General features: G+C 39.8%; 1 protein-coding gene across 2 annotated transcripts in view; it reads right to left on the reverse strand.

Annotated features, from left to right (window-relative positions):
• The window catches only part of dnah9 (dynein, axonemal, heavy chain 9), a 612,810-nt gene that overhangs the window by 483,945 nt on the left and 111,878 nt on the right, over positions 1-16,987 (reverse strand). For both annotated transcript variants that reach the window (XM_033984465.1, XM_033984463.1), the window contains exons 35-37: positions 14,836-14,993; positions 8,261-8,399; positions 3,511-3,798 (exon numbers count right to left, since the gene is read on the reverse strand). In XM_033984465.1, coding sequence (XP_033840356.1) covers positions 3,511-3,798; positions 8,261-8,399; positions 14,836-14,993 — 585 coding nt within the window. The remainder of the gene's footprint in view (positions 1-3,510; positions 3,799-8,260; positions 8,400-14,835; positions 14,994-16,987) is intronic.

Consider the following 16,987-nt stretch of genomic DNA (forward strand, 5'->3'; position numbering starts at 1 on the left):
TGAGCTACAGGAAGCCAGTGCAGTCCTGAGCACAGGATTTATGTGCTCGTACTTCCTGGTTCTAGTCAGGACCCGAGCAGCAGCATTCTGGATGTTCTGTTCTGTGTTAAGGCTCGTTTGGAGAGGCCAGTGAGCAGGACGTTACAGTAGTCTAACGTACTGGAGACAAATGCATGGATAAGTCTCTCTAAGTCTGGCTTTGACAGTATACCTGATTTTTGCAATGTTTTTTAGGTGGTAAAAAGCTGCAGATGTTATTGATTTGATGTGGCTGTTAAAGTTGAAGTCTGGGTCCATTATTACCCCTAGATTTCTAGCCTGATTTGAAGGTTTTAGAGAAAGAGTCTGGAGGTGACTGCTGACACTTTTGTCTATGTTCCTGTGGGCCAAAGATGATGACTTCAGTCTTGTCTGAGTTTAGCAGAAGAAAGTTGTTTTGCATCCACACACTGATCTGCTGGATGCAGTGGCAGAGTGAACCCACTGGTCCATATTCACCTGCTGCCAGTGAGATATAGATCTGAGTGTCATCTTAGCGAAACAAAGAATGATCTTGGAATTTGATACATTATAGCCCTCAATTGTTGAGGGCTGTATCGCCATCATTGGGACACCATCGTCATGTTATTTTATCCCTCCTAAATGACACTTTTGTTAAAGCTACTATTGCTAGCTAGGGTAAGAAAACTAGCACACTATAGCATAAGACAGTAATTTATTTGATTGTTCTCAGTGGTGAAGAGATCTTCATTGTCCTGATCCTTAAATCCAGTGCCCAGACTGTGGCCTGACTCGGAGTTGACAGTGAGTGGAGAGCCGGAGAGAGATTCCCTCCTGGTGCACTTAAACGTGCAGTTGGCAGGCTCAATCAATGGCATCGACGGTCGCTCTCAGCACAATGAGCCGCCACACCATTCTAGAAGGGCCAGCCTGATTATGGGTTTCATGTGCGGTGACTAATGCTAACTCTGGAGGTATGCTGCTCCCCCGTTGCGCTTTCTCGAATCAAAAAGAATTGCCGCACCAACCAACACAAAAAGTTCAGGCTCAGAGGGGGTCTTTGTTATTGAGCAGACAGGCTCCACTCTCTCTCCTCTCCAGCTCTCCATCTTTCCATCTCTCTGGCCCCATCCGAACTGGTTAAATGTGCCTAGGAAGCTCCTTTCTTTATCCGAATGTGCATCACCGTCAGCCATGACAAGGATTGTTCAAACTGATCAGTGAAGGAGTACGGGAAGGGGCAATTATGCTTCCTTTCATAGCTTCTTTAGCACAGGAATCTCGGGAGGTTCCTAACCAGTGGCAAGAAGCTACGCGGCATCCCGAAATCCACTGCACAGATCAAAATTTAAGTTTCCAAATACAAATTTAGAAGTTATGCACTGCAACAGAATGTTAATTAAAATCCTCTTACGTACATAAACTCAACTGCTATAGAGCCACATCAGACAGTTTGATATTATGTTTTTAATGCTATACGTGTTTAAGGCAGATTTGTGCATATTTGTTTGCATTTATAGAAAGAAAACTTGGCTAATTTGTATAAAGTTGCAGTGATGGAAGAGCTCCTTTTGCTGCTGATGCCACTGCAGCTGATGCACTCAAGTACAGGATTTTGTGTAATATATTTGCTCTTTCTGCGACAGAGGGACGTGTACTCTGGAGAATATTTATTATAACCTGCTCTTCGCTTGTGTTCATATCATTTTGGAGGTTGCAGGTTTTGAGCAGCTTATTTAGGCTATTCAGCAACAGCATTTCATTCATACAGTCATTAAGTCAGTACCAGTGTGATTAATAAAAAAGTATAGATTCCTATCTCACTAGTGGAGGATTGTTGTAGTCTGTTTCTGGGTGTTGTAGTTTTTAATGAACAGCTGTTGTTCTACCACTGGTTTGGAGGATTCAGATCCACCAAAAGCAGCAATAAATCCTTCTACTCATTGCTCCTTAGTCCTCCTGGGTCCTTATAGTTGACCTCATGATGTAGCGTTCAAAGGTCAAGGTGAAGGACAAGTAAGGAGGTATTTTTTGCCCAATTTCGGATTGAGCCCCTCTCTTCTGTTTATCCTGTCCGCGTCAATGTTAAGTGGCGTGCTGCCGCGCGAGCCTGCCTGATAGACTATTATTATGTGCTTGCCATATGTGTTCGACCTCAGGCAGATTGTACTTATTTCCCCTGGTCTGAGCACTCATTCGTCTCCGACACAAGTCCCCATACAGTGCGTGTTTGTGTGGGGCGCTAGGTAATAAGATGAGCAGAATCGGGTCAGCACCTTACCAACACTAAGGACCGCCTCGCTGAAATATTTGTTCTATTCATCCCGATCTGGTGGATGACTCTGACACTAATGCCCTCTTCCTCCTGGAGCATTATGATGTGAGGTAAATAGCTTTTGTGGAGAAGTCCGATAAATCTAAATGAAAGCACTACAGCTGTAATATCAGTAGAAATTGTTGGAGATGAAAGCCCATTTGGGGACTCAGCAGACAACTTGTGATAGTGTTTGGCTGTGCAGCCCACTCGCACTCTTCAGAGACTGTGAGATTCCTGTAATCACAACATAAATCTGATAAACAGCTGCAGATGAGAATGGAAACTGTACGGGGGACGTGGGAAATTGGGTTTGGGTTATTGACAGCAAAGAGGACTGAAATGAGTTTGGAGTTGGAATCAGACTTTTGGAAGTTAACTCTTTTCTAGATTTTCCCCATAATAAATGATATGCTTGTTCAGATACACATCACGAGTTCATGAGCTATACTAAATAAATAGTTGTGTATATTACTTTTACTTTTATATTCTTCTTTGTAGTCTTCTTTTAGAAAAGGCATTGTGAGTAATATGTCTTCTCCTGGGATCCAAGCTGGTTCTTTTTGGATTTACTTTTCTGGTCACCACCTCCTCAGTTGTTTCTCGGGCCAAACTTCATGCAATTAGGTTTGTTTATTTCTCTGCTTGGCTAATCTGCCCTCAAATTCAATGATCTAAATTCAGCCTACTCAAATTAGCCTAATCAAAATCACATGTCCTCAGTTCCATTTTTTTTTTTTTTCAAAATGGTGTAATTAGGTTATCTTTTGGTGTGTGATAGGCCACAGAAACATTTTAAAGCAGACCTAAAGGTGTTAGTTAGTCCTATTCCCGTTTACACTCTCCAAATTGTATTTAGATTGATTTGTGCATGTTTGAGCACTTATTTTCAAGACACTATATTGTCAATCAACTCCTATTATCAGCATATGCCCACTGCTCTGTACTTATTTTGTTCTACAGTTGTATTTTCTGAATCAGTGATACACATAGGATTCAGCTCCATCAAGTAGTCATGATGGTACAAATGAAAAAAAAAAAAAAAAAATAGTTCCTTGCAAGCATGATGCGCATCTATCCACAGGAGGTGCCAGCAGCCACAAATTATCTTTGTTGTGATGATGCTTACATAGAAGCAGGAGCAGATATATTAGACGTGCTTACTATTCTTACCGATCTGTTGGATGCTATCTTACCTTGAGGACAAAGTTGTCTTCAGCTTGTAGCTTCAGATTCAGGATGGATTGTCTCACATGTTTCTCAAAGTCCATGTCCCTCTTTCGAGGGACATCAAGAGCAGGGAACAGGTCCCTGATGAGACCCATAAAGACGGGCATGTCGTCAGTCACGATCTTCGGGATGTTGAAGTCTCTGAGTGCCCTCATGAGCACCTGGTCCTCTGCTCGCTGTGTGTCGCCCCTCTTCAGAGAGCCAGCTACTACTAGAACGGACTTGATCGCTCTCAAGCCCCAGTCATAGTGATCCTATTACCAACAAGAATAAAGTGTAAATTTTTCTAGGCCTGTCAGAATAATGACTATACTGATTATATTGACATTCAATATATGAAAGCTGAAACAATATTTTTTGGGGGTTCAATAACATACTTGATTTTCATGCGAAATCAAGTGATGGATTTTGACTAATGAAGACTCAGGCAGGACGCAAAACATTTGAATAATGCTGGTACCAAGAAGTTGTCATCTCAAATGCGGCAGGATCAATTTGCCAGACAAAGAATATCACCAGTAGTTATACCATTACAATAATGCGATAAGTGTACATGGATAATATATTTTAGTAATCTTACACCACATATTGGAGAAGTTCATGAAAATAAACAAGACGCTGCAATACAGACTGAGGCTACTGCTCAGATTGAACAGGGGAGGCATAAATATCAGTTGTATAAAATTTTATCTAAACACTGACCCTTATAGCCACAGGAAACTTAAGGTTATTGTGTTAGTGGTAAAAATGTGTTTCAGTATTATCATTTATCATGTATAATTACTTTAGCAATATATCAAATATATATTCAAAATATTCAAAATTTGTTATTGTGACAGGCCTAAATTCAAACATCTGAAAAACATTACCCCAAAGGAGAAATAAACAAGGTGTCCTGTTACACCCAAAGTCTTAGTCAGACTGTGGAACAGGCTGGGAAATTATTAAGTTACCTCTACATTACACACAATATAATCTGCCAAAATGGAAAAAGACAGAAAAATATGACTCTCCTGCAATTAACTTCTCACCTGCCAGGCACTAGTAGGAGGTCAGGAGTGCACAACCTTTTTCTTTTTTTTTTTTTTTGTGACCTTAAGGACATATTAAAATAAAGAAACATTTCATTGGCTTGAATAGTTTGATTAATAGCAGCTTAATTAATGTAGGGATATTAAAAATATTCTAACATTGTAGCAGACTTTCCACAGACTTTCATCAAAATGACTGATTGAAGGCTTATGTTCTTCAATTAAAAATAATGCAATAACTTAAATTCCATTGATGGATTATATCTAGATTACCATTTATTTAAGGTGATAGACCAGTTTGTCTAAGAATTACTTTTAATCATACCATGCTCCAATTTTACAGCAAAAGTTTTATTTTTGACACTCCAGCTTTTCTTTTGCTCAGAAGTTAGGATTGACAACAACAAAAACATTACTTTGTGAGGGACAAAAGGAATAAGCAGGACACAAACAGTGGCTTTTGCTTCCCACAGTCTACTGTGCACATCTAACAGGTACTTATTTGGGTATATTAAGGGCCATATGTAAGTTACACAGACCACTATATGGATTTGTAAAGGAAGGACTCCGTGAGCAGCGTGCTTTGTTGCACCATTTGAGTGAACGACCTACCTCTACTTTAGTTGTTTTGAAAAAAACAATTCTAATTCGGCTCACGTTGCAAAGGGGTATGGAATTAAAACATTTCCCACATTTACAAACTATTTGAGTGTAGTTACAGCCATGTGAATGTACCTCTAGGGCACATGTGCCAAATGTGGCCTGCCAAGTCATTTTATGTGGCCCGCAACAAGGTAAATTAAACGGTATGACTGTCTTAAAATGTCAGTTCATCAGGAGATACACAGTTACACAGCCATTTTTTCATATCTATGCACATCCATATGCAATATTTGTAACTTGAATAAGTAATAAATATAAAGATGGTTAATTAACAAGATTAAAAAGTATTTACATTCATTTTACATTACATTTGGCTATATTTAGTTACATTTATACTGTCTTACAATTACATCTGGCCCTTTGAGAGCAACTATTTTGTTAATGTGGCCCTGAAAATGAGTTTGACACCTCTGCTCTAAGGGAATCTATGCATCAAATTTCTCAATCTAATAAAGATTTTTTTATGAGATTCCTGTGTTGAAGAGGTAGATTAAGTAGAGAGTTGGTGAGGAAGTGTGAGGAGCCGCCATAAAGAGGAAGAAGTGTGTTATGACACGTAAATGGGCCTGCGGTCATGGGAAATTTATCTACAACTAAGGGCTCGTAAAATCACCCACACCTCAGAGTGCTGCAGTCATTTCAGTCAGCACTAAAATGATGACTGCTTTCAATAATTAAAATCCTGTACTGACAAGTACAAGAGGAAAAGACTCCAAATGGATTAAATAGAATGTTCACTGGAAGAAGTCTCTCATTAACATGTACACGTTTTATTAGATGGAGAGTTTAATGGTAAATGGTCACATTTTTCTATAGCGCTTTTCTACCTTCAAGGCACTCAAAGCGCTTTACAACAAGGAACCCGTTCACACACCAGTGTACACAGACACTGAGGGCAAGGTGGGTTAAGTGTCTTGCCCAAGGACACAACAGCATTCATCTGTGTGAGTTATAATAGTCCAGTTAAGTATGTTATGTGAACCTATTACCTTCTAGTTCTGTTTTTTTGCTTGTTTGTCCTTTCCTTATGTTTGCTACTTTAAACATTTTAAATACATATGGACGACATGAAATATATGGTGCAGGATGTATGGAATTATGTAGTAAATTCAATTTAGTTTTGTAAAGCTCAAAAACGCAACAGCAGTTGTCTCTAAGGGCTTAACATGTTAATTGATTGTCAAGGGTAAGAAATGCCAAAAGTGTCAACCACTGCCCCTCCCCCCAAAATCAGCATCTATCTTATACTATTCCATTCATTCCAATGAGACCATTTATGACATTTTCATGCCAGCATAGTTAGAAATAGAGGTATCTCCTTATTGGCTTTTTGTTCATTATGATGAGTGGAATATATGCTCTAAATTTGACAAAGTTTTGTTTTTTTTCATTCCAGTTAACCATAACCCATGTATTTCTATGATGAATGTTGGACGTTCTCATGGCAATATATCATATATCAATATCAATGAAGGTATGGTCTCATTGTTGTTGTTGTTTTTTTCAGTATGGCAACACAGATGTTCATAGCAAATTTCAAATGTTTGTGACAAACTTTTCTTTTTTTTTTTTTTGAGAGGGCGCTGTGGAACAATATCATGTCTCAGCTATATAAATTGTATGTATTTGTACTGTACTTTTTTTAACTGGAGTGAAAAGTATATTTTTATTATTATTATTATTATTATTATTTGAGGCTTGTTTAAAAGGCTGAGGTGTTTATATTTATTAAGTTCTTAGTTTGAGCAAACGAAAATATACAGATAAAAACAGCTAGAAAGAGACTATTGATTCAATTGTTCGCAAATCTTTATCAAAATCAATACATTTGAAGCCTTATAAGACCTCAAAATATGCACAAAATACTCTTAAAGTGCATTTTTAATGGGTACTTTTACTTAAGTACATATTTTCATGTGATACTTTTACTTGAGTATGTTTTATTGCTCCATTATCTGTGCTTTTACTCAATGAGTGTCATGGTTACCATGGCCATAGCTGACTGCTCTTGTGGCTGACTGACGGGCACACTGAGCAGTTTTTAAACTTTTTTCATTTTTATCTTAAATTTTTTTGTTTAATATTTTGTGATTTTAACCAACAAAAATGTGCAGCATGTGTAGTTCAATGCACAGAATTTAAAGACTATTGGATTGTGGGATTTGAGCAGTTTGTTTTTCCTAGATCCATATGTAGCTAGCTTGGAGTTAGCTATGAGAGCCAGCTAGCTCTGAAATGCTACAGACTTACACAAATGCAATGGGCTTTCTACAACATATAGTATATGGCAGAAGACGTTCCAGAGGAAACACTTATAGTGAATATCCTGTCTCATCACCGGTCAAAACAGAGTGGAGTGAGAGAGAGGCTTAGAAGAGACCTTGCTGTTGAGACTCCAGGGTTCACCTGGGTCCCCCTGGAGGCTGTCTATGATGTTGCAGGACACAGAGGATGGACACTTTAGTCCTGAGAGTCATTACTACTCAAACTGCCCTGACACTGCATCTGATGACCCTACCTGTTGAACTGCACTGAGAATTGTTGTTTGAGCTTTTCTTTTATTGTTTTATGCTACCTTCAGGCCAGGGCGTCAAAAACATGATTTTTTTGACATAATTGCGTTGCTAAATCACTGGAGTTTAGTGTGATTGGTTGACACCACGTGTCAAATGCCAAAAGTTTTTCAATTCTAGCGTCAGACGCTTTGGACTTGCAAACTGAGTATCCAACATGTGAATGCTCAAGATGCAGCGCATCAACACCATATTCACGTGCCCCTTGGGGAGATGGGGAGATAGGGAGATGGGGAGATGGGGAGATGGATAGATGGATAGATGGATAGATGGATAGACGGATAGAGGGATAGATAGATAGATACTGTCCATAGGATTGTTTCCATTGACTTCCATTGACTTACTGTGAAGCAGATCGTTCCTTTGTGAGGTACATTCCAAAGCATGGTGCTAGCTTTTAAAGTTGTCTAGCCCAACATGTGTACAATACATAGATTTTATGTGTGTACCTGTTTGGACAGCAGTTCCTTGCACAGGGAGTACAGGGCAATAAATCTGCGGGCGAGCACTTGGGCTCTCAGGAAGCCCTCGGCCACCAGCATGATCTCACAGATGAGCTCAAAGTCTGGCACCACCATGGCACAGGGTCTGTAAGGAAGATGAGCTTAAGAAAATGGAATGCAACAATGCCCTACTTAATGGACTTTAAGAAATGATTAAAAATGGTTCAAAATGTCTCTTTTGTTTTGTTGTAACACAAAAGCGCATCATTCATTTCCAATTAAACTCCCACCAAATATGAGAGTTTGTACACCTCCACTGAGATTCACAAACATTAAGCCAATTGTAATTTGATATTGCCCATTTTTCTTTGATATATTCTGTTGAATATGACTTTTTTTTTTTGTCAAAAATCCTTTATAAAACTTAGCAATATTATAATACTTACAATATAATAGAATATTGTAAGTATTGGGTCATTAAGGTCTGTATTGACCTCAATGTTATGTTCAAAATAATTTCCCAATTCTAGATATCTGAAAAAGTCATAATTTTCAGACTGATATTCAGCCTTTAAACAGTCAAAATCCTTAAATTTACCATTTTCTGTAAGTGAATAAAAGGTTGTCACTCCTTTTAGAGCCAAGTGTTTAAAAGTATTGTCCAATAGATTAGGCCTAAATCCAGGATCAAAAGCACACCACTGTATGATTTGTATTTTATCATCTAAGTGATATTCTCCTTTTACTCTCATCCAAATTTTTAACTGAGTTTTAATAAATGAATTTTTAATATCCTTGATATAACCATCCAAGGTCGTGTGTGTATTGGAGGGTCTTTAACTAAAAGTTCTATATCTTTCCATCTAGCTTGAAATTTTGGAGAGGCTTGAGTTGTGCAGCATAAAAATATCCTTTAAAGTAGGGTAAGGCCATGCCCTCTCCTTTTAAAAGCGTAAAAGGTTTTATACTTAACCCTGGGTCTTTTTCCTTGCCAGATGAATCTAGAAATGCTTTTATCTAATTCTGAAAATTCTTTTGAAGTGACTTCCACTGGAAGTGCCTGGAACAAGAAAAAATCTTGGAAGTATATTCATTTTCACACTTTCAATTTTGTGGCTCAAACTAAGAAATTAAATAGAGTTCCATCTTCTAATGTCCTTCTGAATTTTTGTTAACAAAGGGCTGTAGTTTATTTCTGCCAGTGTAATGTCCTTAAATATAAATGGGTAAATATATACCCAAATATTTCATTGTTTGTTGATTCGATTTAAGAGTATATTTGTCACTAAGTTGTTTTGGGGATGATTAATTGAAAGTTAAAAGTTGGGTCTTTTGTATATTCAATTTATAGCCGAAATACTTGCCAAATGTTTGTAAAAGCGTCATCACCTCTGGAAATATAGGGTCAGATAGATAAATCAAATGTCATCTGCATACAACACAACTTTATGGTCTTCTCCATTTATTTTGATGCCCTTTACATTTTCAGTCTGTCTTAGCCACTGTGCAAGGGGCTCAATATAAAGAGCAAACAAAATTGGAAATGTGGGACAGCCTTGTCTTGAACCATGCTGTGAGTACAGTAGGTTTATTTCATTCGGTGTTTTTTCATCTCCTCTAAAAGTTTTGGACACTGTTTATTCTTATGTTGCATTTCAAGGTCCTTCAATCTTCTGTCCTTATGTTTAAGCTGTTTTATTTTTTTATTACGTGAACACCAAGAAATTATTTTCCCTTGCATTACAGCTTTTAAGGTATCCCACACTATATCTGAATCCACCTCTCCTGTGTCGTTAGTTTCCAAAAAACATTTTATTTCCTGTCTCATCTGCGTGACAAACTGTAGGTTGTTTAAAACACTTGTATTGAATCTCCACAGTGTATTTCGTGGAGTATCTCCAATATCTACTGTACAGAAAATAGGAGCATGGTCAGATAAATCAATAGAGCCAATACCTATTTGATAACGATCTTTCTTTAACACAAAGAAGTAATCTATTCTAGAATATGTATCATGTGGATGAGAATAAAAAGTATAGTCGCGACTAGTGGGGTAAAAATCTCTCTAAAGGTGTATTATGCCCAACTCACATTAGATTATTGACTTTATTATGCAGTGCCGTTATATAGGTATATTTTTTGATGTATCTATATTGGGATTAAGCCTAATATTCCAATCACCCTCACAGATTACAGTACCCGATGCTCCAATCATTAAGTCAAACAACCTTCTATAAAATGTAAAATTGCTTCCAGGTGGGGCACGGACATTGCAAATAGTAATTACTACAATATTTATTTTCCCTGTAACTATATACCTTCCTTCTTTATCTGACTCCTCAGACACATATTCAAAGGGTATTTCTTGTGATATTAATTCCTCCTCGTCTTTGTCCTCCCTTATATGATGAATAGTAAGCTCTTGTATATCCCATTCTTTTCAGTTTTTCATTTTCTGAGAGGTGTACTATTTGGGCATTTTCATGTTTAACTTTTGATAATATTTCAGTCCTCTTAGTTGCACTTGGAATCCCCTTCACATTAAAAGAAACTATTTTAATATTTTTTTTGTATTCATAGCGTATTAAATAGCCGTGATGACTGTCTCTGCCTTGGGTGCACCGGCCTTTCACAGGTAACCAAGTGGACAAAAGCCGTATTTTGTCTTGATCGAGAGCAGCTAGAGATTTCACCATGCTGAGGGAGCCTCGTTGCTCCTGCCGTGTCTTTATACAGGCACGTGCCATCACAGTAGAAAACACGCATCTTGGCTGGATATGGGGTCTGAAACTTTATATGATTCTCTTTCAGCACTCTTTTGGCTTCCATGTATTCATTGCGTTTTTTTAATACTTCGATAGGAAAGTCGTGGTCAACAAAGAAGCGCACACTTTCACAATACATTTCTTTTTTAGTGCAGTAGCTGCCAAACTTCACTATGATGGAGCTTAGGTTGAGTGTTGCTATTGGGTTTGGCTGTCAAAGCTCTGTATGCTCTTCAATTCCAAGTTTCTGGTCAGCAGGGAAGTCAAGCGCCCTTTTCAACAACTTATCCAAAAAAATTCACCATATCTGACCCCTCTTTGTCCTCTGGTATACCATAAATGTGAAGGTTCTCCCTCCGCGCTCTGCCCTCTTGATCTATCAGCCTCACTTTGAGGCTAGCTTGGCGTTCCATTAGCCTCTTGATTAGCGTAGATGCTGCTCTCGGTGTCTTCAATCCTCCCTTCCGCTCCATCTATTCTTTCGCTGACTCTACTCAATTCATTCCGAATATAGGTCATTATTATCTTTCCTGAATTCAGGGAGATCATTCAGGATATTCTGGAGAGTGGGCTCAAGTGTAGGCATATCCACGCTCTCATGAGCTACCGTTAGCTCTGAAGAGCAGCTTTTTTTGCCATGGTATTTTTCAGTGTCCTCGTCATTCAAATTTACAGTTTTCCTACTTCTTGTCAATACTCCAATTTCCATCTTCAATCAGTGTCACAGGAATTCTCAGAAAGCCTAATCAGCCTCTTGTACTCGTGGGAAATCTTTTTTATGTTTTTCTGCAATATGATGCAATATGAAGATTACTTTTGTAATATGAGTGTTGAGTAATCTGGTGCAGTACATCTCTGCTTTATGAGCATAATGTCTCTGTACATTGTCCCTTCAAATAAAGACAAACTAAAAAAAAAATGTAAAAAATTTGAGATGTAGACGGCTGAATTATTAATTAATTCTATGATTCATTATAGATACAAACTTAAGTGTTCTATTCTGCTATTTATTTTTTTCAGCTCATCTGTTTTTTTTTAACAATATTGGAAATTTAGAATACTTTTTTGGGGATAATTCTGCTTCGGGTTGCAAAATGATCACTTATTGTCTCTGCTATACAGGAGTGTATCACACTTCAAACTTTGTTATCGTGACAGGCCTAGTGACAAAATAACACACAAATAAATTATTGACAAAAATCTCCACTATTGATTCTTTCCAGCTGATGTTATCAATATTCCCTCTAGGTGTGATGCTAACTGTAGACACTGATCTGTCCAAAGCTCTGTTAGACCAATCTATGGTCTGTTGAACAGCTAAATCAGGTGAGCTGATTTATGATGTTAAATAAGTCTTGAAGTCAAGATAAGATATGCCTTTATTAAGATATGCCTTTATTAGTCCCACAGTGGGGAAATTCCAGTCAAATCAAAGTCAAATAACACACTGTAAATTTCAGACTAACAGCCGCTACTTTTTTCCCACGCCCTGCCAATTTTCAGGCACAGTTTGAAAAAGAGTGTACCATGTTTCTGTGTAAATATCTCATGTTACAACACAGAAACCTGTGGCTTGTATTCAAGTGCACAAGAATTTTTCTTTTTTTTTTTTTTCAAATTTACCTGGTGTGGCCTATATTCAGGTCCACTCATCCATCTATTTTCTTCTGCTTTATCCGGGGCTGAGTCACGGAGGCAGCTGTTTCAGCAGGGAGGCCCAAACTTCCCTCACCACTCACACCTCCTCCAGCTCTTCCACGAGGATCCCGTTCCCAGGCCAAACGAGAGACAGAGTCCCTCCAGCGTGTCCTGGGTCTTCCTCGGGGCCTCCTCCCAGTGGGACGTGCCTGGAACACACCTCCCTAAGGAGTCGTCCAAGAGGTATCTGGACTAGATGCCTGAGCCACCTACCTCCGCTGCTCCTCCTCTTGAGATGGAGGAGCTCCTCCTGTGTGACTGAGCTTCTCACTCTAGCTCTAAGGGAGTGCCCAGCCACCCTGTGGAGGAAACTCATTTCGGCCGCTTGTATCTGCGATCTCGTCCCCAGTCGAGGTCAGCAGCTCTCCACCCACACCATAAACAGTGTTGGTGAAGCACTGCTTCCCCCTCCTGAGGCGTCGGACGGTTTGCCAGAATTTCTGCAAGGCCTCCCCCAACTCGTCCCAGCCCTGAGTTTTTGCCTCTGTGACCCTGTGGCCCACTCGGACTCCACATCTCCAACCTCCCCCGGGATATGGGAGAAGCACTCCCGGAGGCGCAAGTTGAAGACCCTGCTGACAGAGGATTCCACCTCACGATACACTTGGGTCTGCCTGGTCTGTCCGGCTTCCTCCTCTGTCAGCGGATCCAACTCACAGCCAGGTGGTGATCGGTTGACAGCTCTGCCCCTCTTTTCACCCAAGTGTCCAAGACAAGTGGCCGAAGGTCTCCAACCTAGGGTGTCCAAGTACCATGTGCACTGATGGACACCCTTGTGTTTGAACTTGGTGTTTTTTTCTGGACAAACTGTGACTAGCACAGAAATCCAATGACAAAACATCGCTCGGGTTCAGATCAGAGAGGCTGTTCTTCCCAATCACACCCCTCCAGGTGTCACTGGCATTGCCCACATGGGCGTTGAAGTTCCCCAGTGGAACAATGAAGTTCCCAGTAGGGGTACTAGACAGTATGCACTGTCTAGTACCCCTCCCAGGGGCTGTAAGAAGACCAGGTACTCGGCACTGCTGTTCGGCCAGTAGGCTGACACAATAGTGAGAGACCTGTCCCTGACCCAAAGGCACAGAGACATCCTCTTGTTCACCAGGGTGAATTCCAACACGTGATGGCTGAGCTGTGGGGCAATGAGCAAGCCCACACCAGCTCACCACCTCTCCTCATGGGCAACGGCAGAGAAGTGGTTGGTCCAACCCCTCTCAAGGAGTTGGGTATTAGAGCCCAAGCTGTGCGTGGAGGTGAGCCCAACTATATCTAGCCAGTACCCCTCAACCTCCTGCACTAGCTCAGGCTCCTTCCCCTCCAGCGAGGTAACATTCCACGTCACCACAGCCAGATGTTGTGTCCCTGGACTGCGTCGTTAAGACATCCGTCCTCGACCGCTGCCCAGTCCTCTATGCACCCGACCCCTATGAGACTCTCTGCAGGTAGTGAGCCCACAGGAGGGCAGACCCATGTCGTCCTTTCGGGCTGAACCCAGCCGGGCCCCATGGGCAAAGGCCCGGCCATCAGGCACTCGCATTCAAGCCCCAACCCCAGGCCTGGCTCCAGGGTGGGGCCCCGGCTGCACCATACCGGACGACGTCACGATCCTTAACATATTTTTCGTCATAGGGGTATTGGGAACTGCTTCCTTATCATGGTGGGGGAGTTTGGGTAGGAGCTATGTTGCCTGTGGCATTATGCCCCTGGTAGGGTCTCCCATGGCAAACAGGTCCTAGGTGACGGGTCCGACTAGGAGCAGTTCCCAAGTCCACTCAATAGTCCAAAATTTATGATAATAAAAGTCACAAGCTAGCTTGCGTTAGCCAACAGTTTTCAGTCACGCTCACCTTTTTGTGGAAAACACTTAAACAGAACCATGCACCCTTGTATTGATCTCCTGACTCCTGTTGTTTAAATTTTGTATTTTTTCTTGAGCTTTCAGACAGTCTTAAAACTTTTTTGGCAGTGTCACCATGTTAACTGATCATGCCTCCATAGAGATACATGTAGAACACCCTCAGCGTGACGTCATTGCATAGGAAGAATAACCATTTCTATTCTTGCTGATTATTTGTGAGAAGCAGGATGAACAAAAGCTTGGTTTATAGTCTTACTCACCTGAAAAGGGCTTTGAGGTTCTCGGGCAGCTCCGTCCTCCCGGCGTACCCTGGGTTCATAGTGATGAAAATCCCCACCGAGGAGCACAAGCTCATCTCTTCCCCCATGAAGTTAAAGCGGGCCTTCTTATCTCGAATGGCATCCTGGATACTCTTCACCTGAACACACCGAATTGGAAAGCCCATAATGTCTTTGTGGGTGCGGGGATTTGCATTGTGTTCCATGGAATGGATTGTGGGATGCACCTGTAAGCCTGGCACCACACTTAAAATGACATTTAAACAGAGGCAGGTGTCACAGAAGCCCTGTAAGGCTGGCTGACTTTCTATACAAACACAAAGGAAACACATGGATGCATTGTGAAAGATTTCCAAAGAAGGGTAGGAGCAATATGGCACCATTCAGTCCATCCATTTAGTGGTGTTCGGAGTAAAACAGCAGATGGTACCGGATATAAACTCTATTACAATGGCAGGATGAGCTCAGAAAGGCAGGCATTGTTCTTACTATTGTGGGCTTCAGGTTGGGGTGAACAATGCAACAGACTGATATGTGGGGACTTAGAGCTATTTTTTATTTATTTTTTTTTAATTGCCATACACACTGCCAAATAGACTATCAACGTAAAGGTGTACAATGTAACTTTTTTGATGGAGGGAATGGCACCTGCTTGTCTGCATGGATATTGATTTGCCTTGAATCACACAGTATGGGAGTGACCTTTATTTAACTGGAACTCTCCCAGTTATATAAAGGTCAATAAAAAAAGATAAAGGTACACTATGTACTAACTTTCAAGAGGTACCATGTAATAGCCACATTGCAGAACATTCTCAATAGAGTTAGGTAAATTTTATGCCATACTGTGGAAGATTATGAATATGGACAAGACAAGCCATTTTAAAACAATAAAGCATTCAGTCGCGTTCCCAGTGACATCCAAACACAACTTGCCAGGTAGTAATAGTATATCAGTATTTATAGATTGTAACACAATCAGCAAAAATCTCATTTCATTAGAATGGAAATGGTTATGAACATCACTTGGGCAACTGGAACTACCCAGGTGCCATTGTGTACAGAGAAATTTCAAGGTAGAGGCTGCATTATAAGCATGTTTACACCTGTCAAAACTTGGACACACTTCTTCATAGATGTTTCTTCTTTATTTCCATGATTATTTGTATTGTAAATAAAAGAACCCCAAAATAACTCAAAAGTAGTTTCAGATTAAAACAAAACACAAAATAATAAATAAATTAAAAAATAAAAATAAAAATAGCCATCCTTTGCTTTGATCACTGCTTTGCACTTTTGGCATTTATTGACCCTGACAAGGCACAGCTGTGAAGACAAAACCATTCCAGGAGACTTCATCATGAAGTTCATTATGAGAAGGCCAAGGTTTTGCAACACTGTTGACAGGAATGGCTACTTTGAGGATTTGCATATAAAACATAAAATAGTTGTTATATATTAAACTAAATTTTAAAGGTGTTTTTCAGATACTAGAATGTGATGATGTCATACTTCTAGATGGGAGGCAAGAGGCAAGTTTCCCTATTGATTACACTGCACTTTGCCATGAAATATCCAAAAGGTAAATTTACAAATGATGAATCTGATCATTTCTATTAGTGACTAAACCCAAGAAATCACTGTATTACAACAAATCATATACAACATATACAATCTGCATTTGAACAATATTAATTTTGGCTGCCTCCATCTGTATTAAATAATATTGGTCAACAGAATGTTGTGATGTTATCTGAAACCCAGAAATATCCAGAGTTGTTTTATTTCATCCACACGTTTGAGTAATTCTGCATTATTATGCGGTCTACACCTCCAAAGCTCCAAATACTCTGTTCCAGCTTCTGATGTCATCAGATGTTAGTTTTAAAGTTGACAGTTATTTTTAGCTTCAAACTCACCGCTTTACAATACACCAGAAATACCATAAACTGTCAATAGAATAGAGATTATCAGTAGAATATCAGCTGGGGAACTGAGAAGTTAACCAGTTTCAATGAGGCTAAACCACTAAATTCAAATGATTATTATTGTTATAAAAACACATTGGAGCACTTCTTGTAGTACCACTTCATGACATCACAAGGTAGAGTGTTTTCAGTCTGAGAGAAGAACA

The sequence above is a fragment of the Periophthalmus magnuspinnatus genome, chromosome 19 (genome assembly GCF_009829125.3).
Source record: "Periophthalmus magnuspinnatus isolate fPerMag1 chromosome 19, fPerMag1.2.pri, whole genome shotgun sequence".
In the NCBI taxonomy this organism is placed as follows: Eukaryota; Metazoa; Chordata; class Actinopteri; order Gobiiformes; family Gobiidae; genus Periophthalmus; species Periophthalmus magnuspinnatus.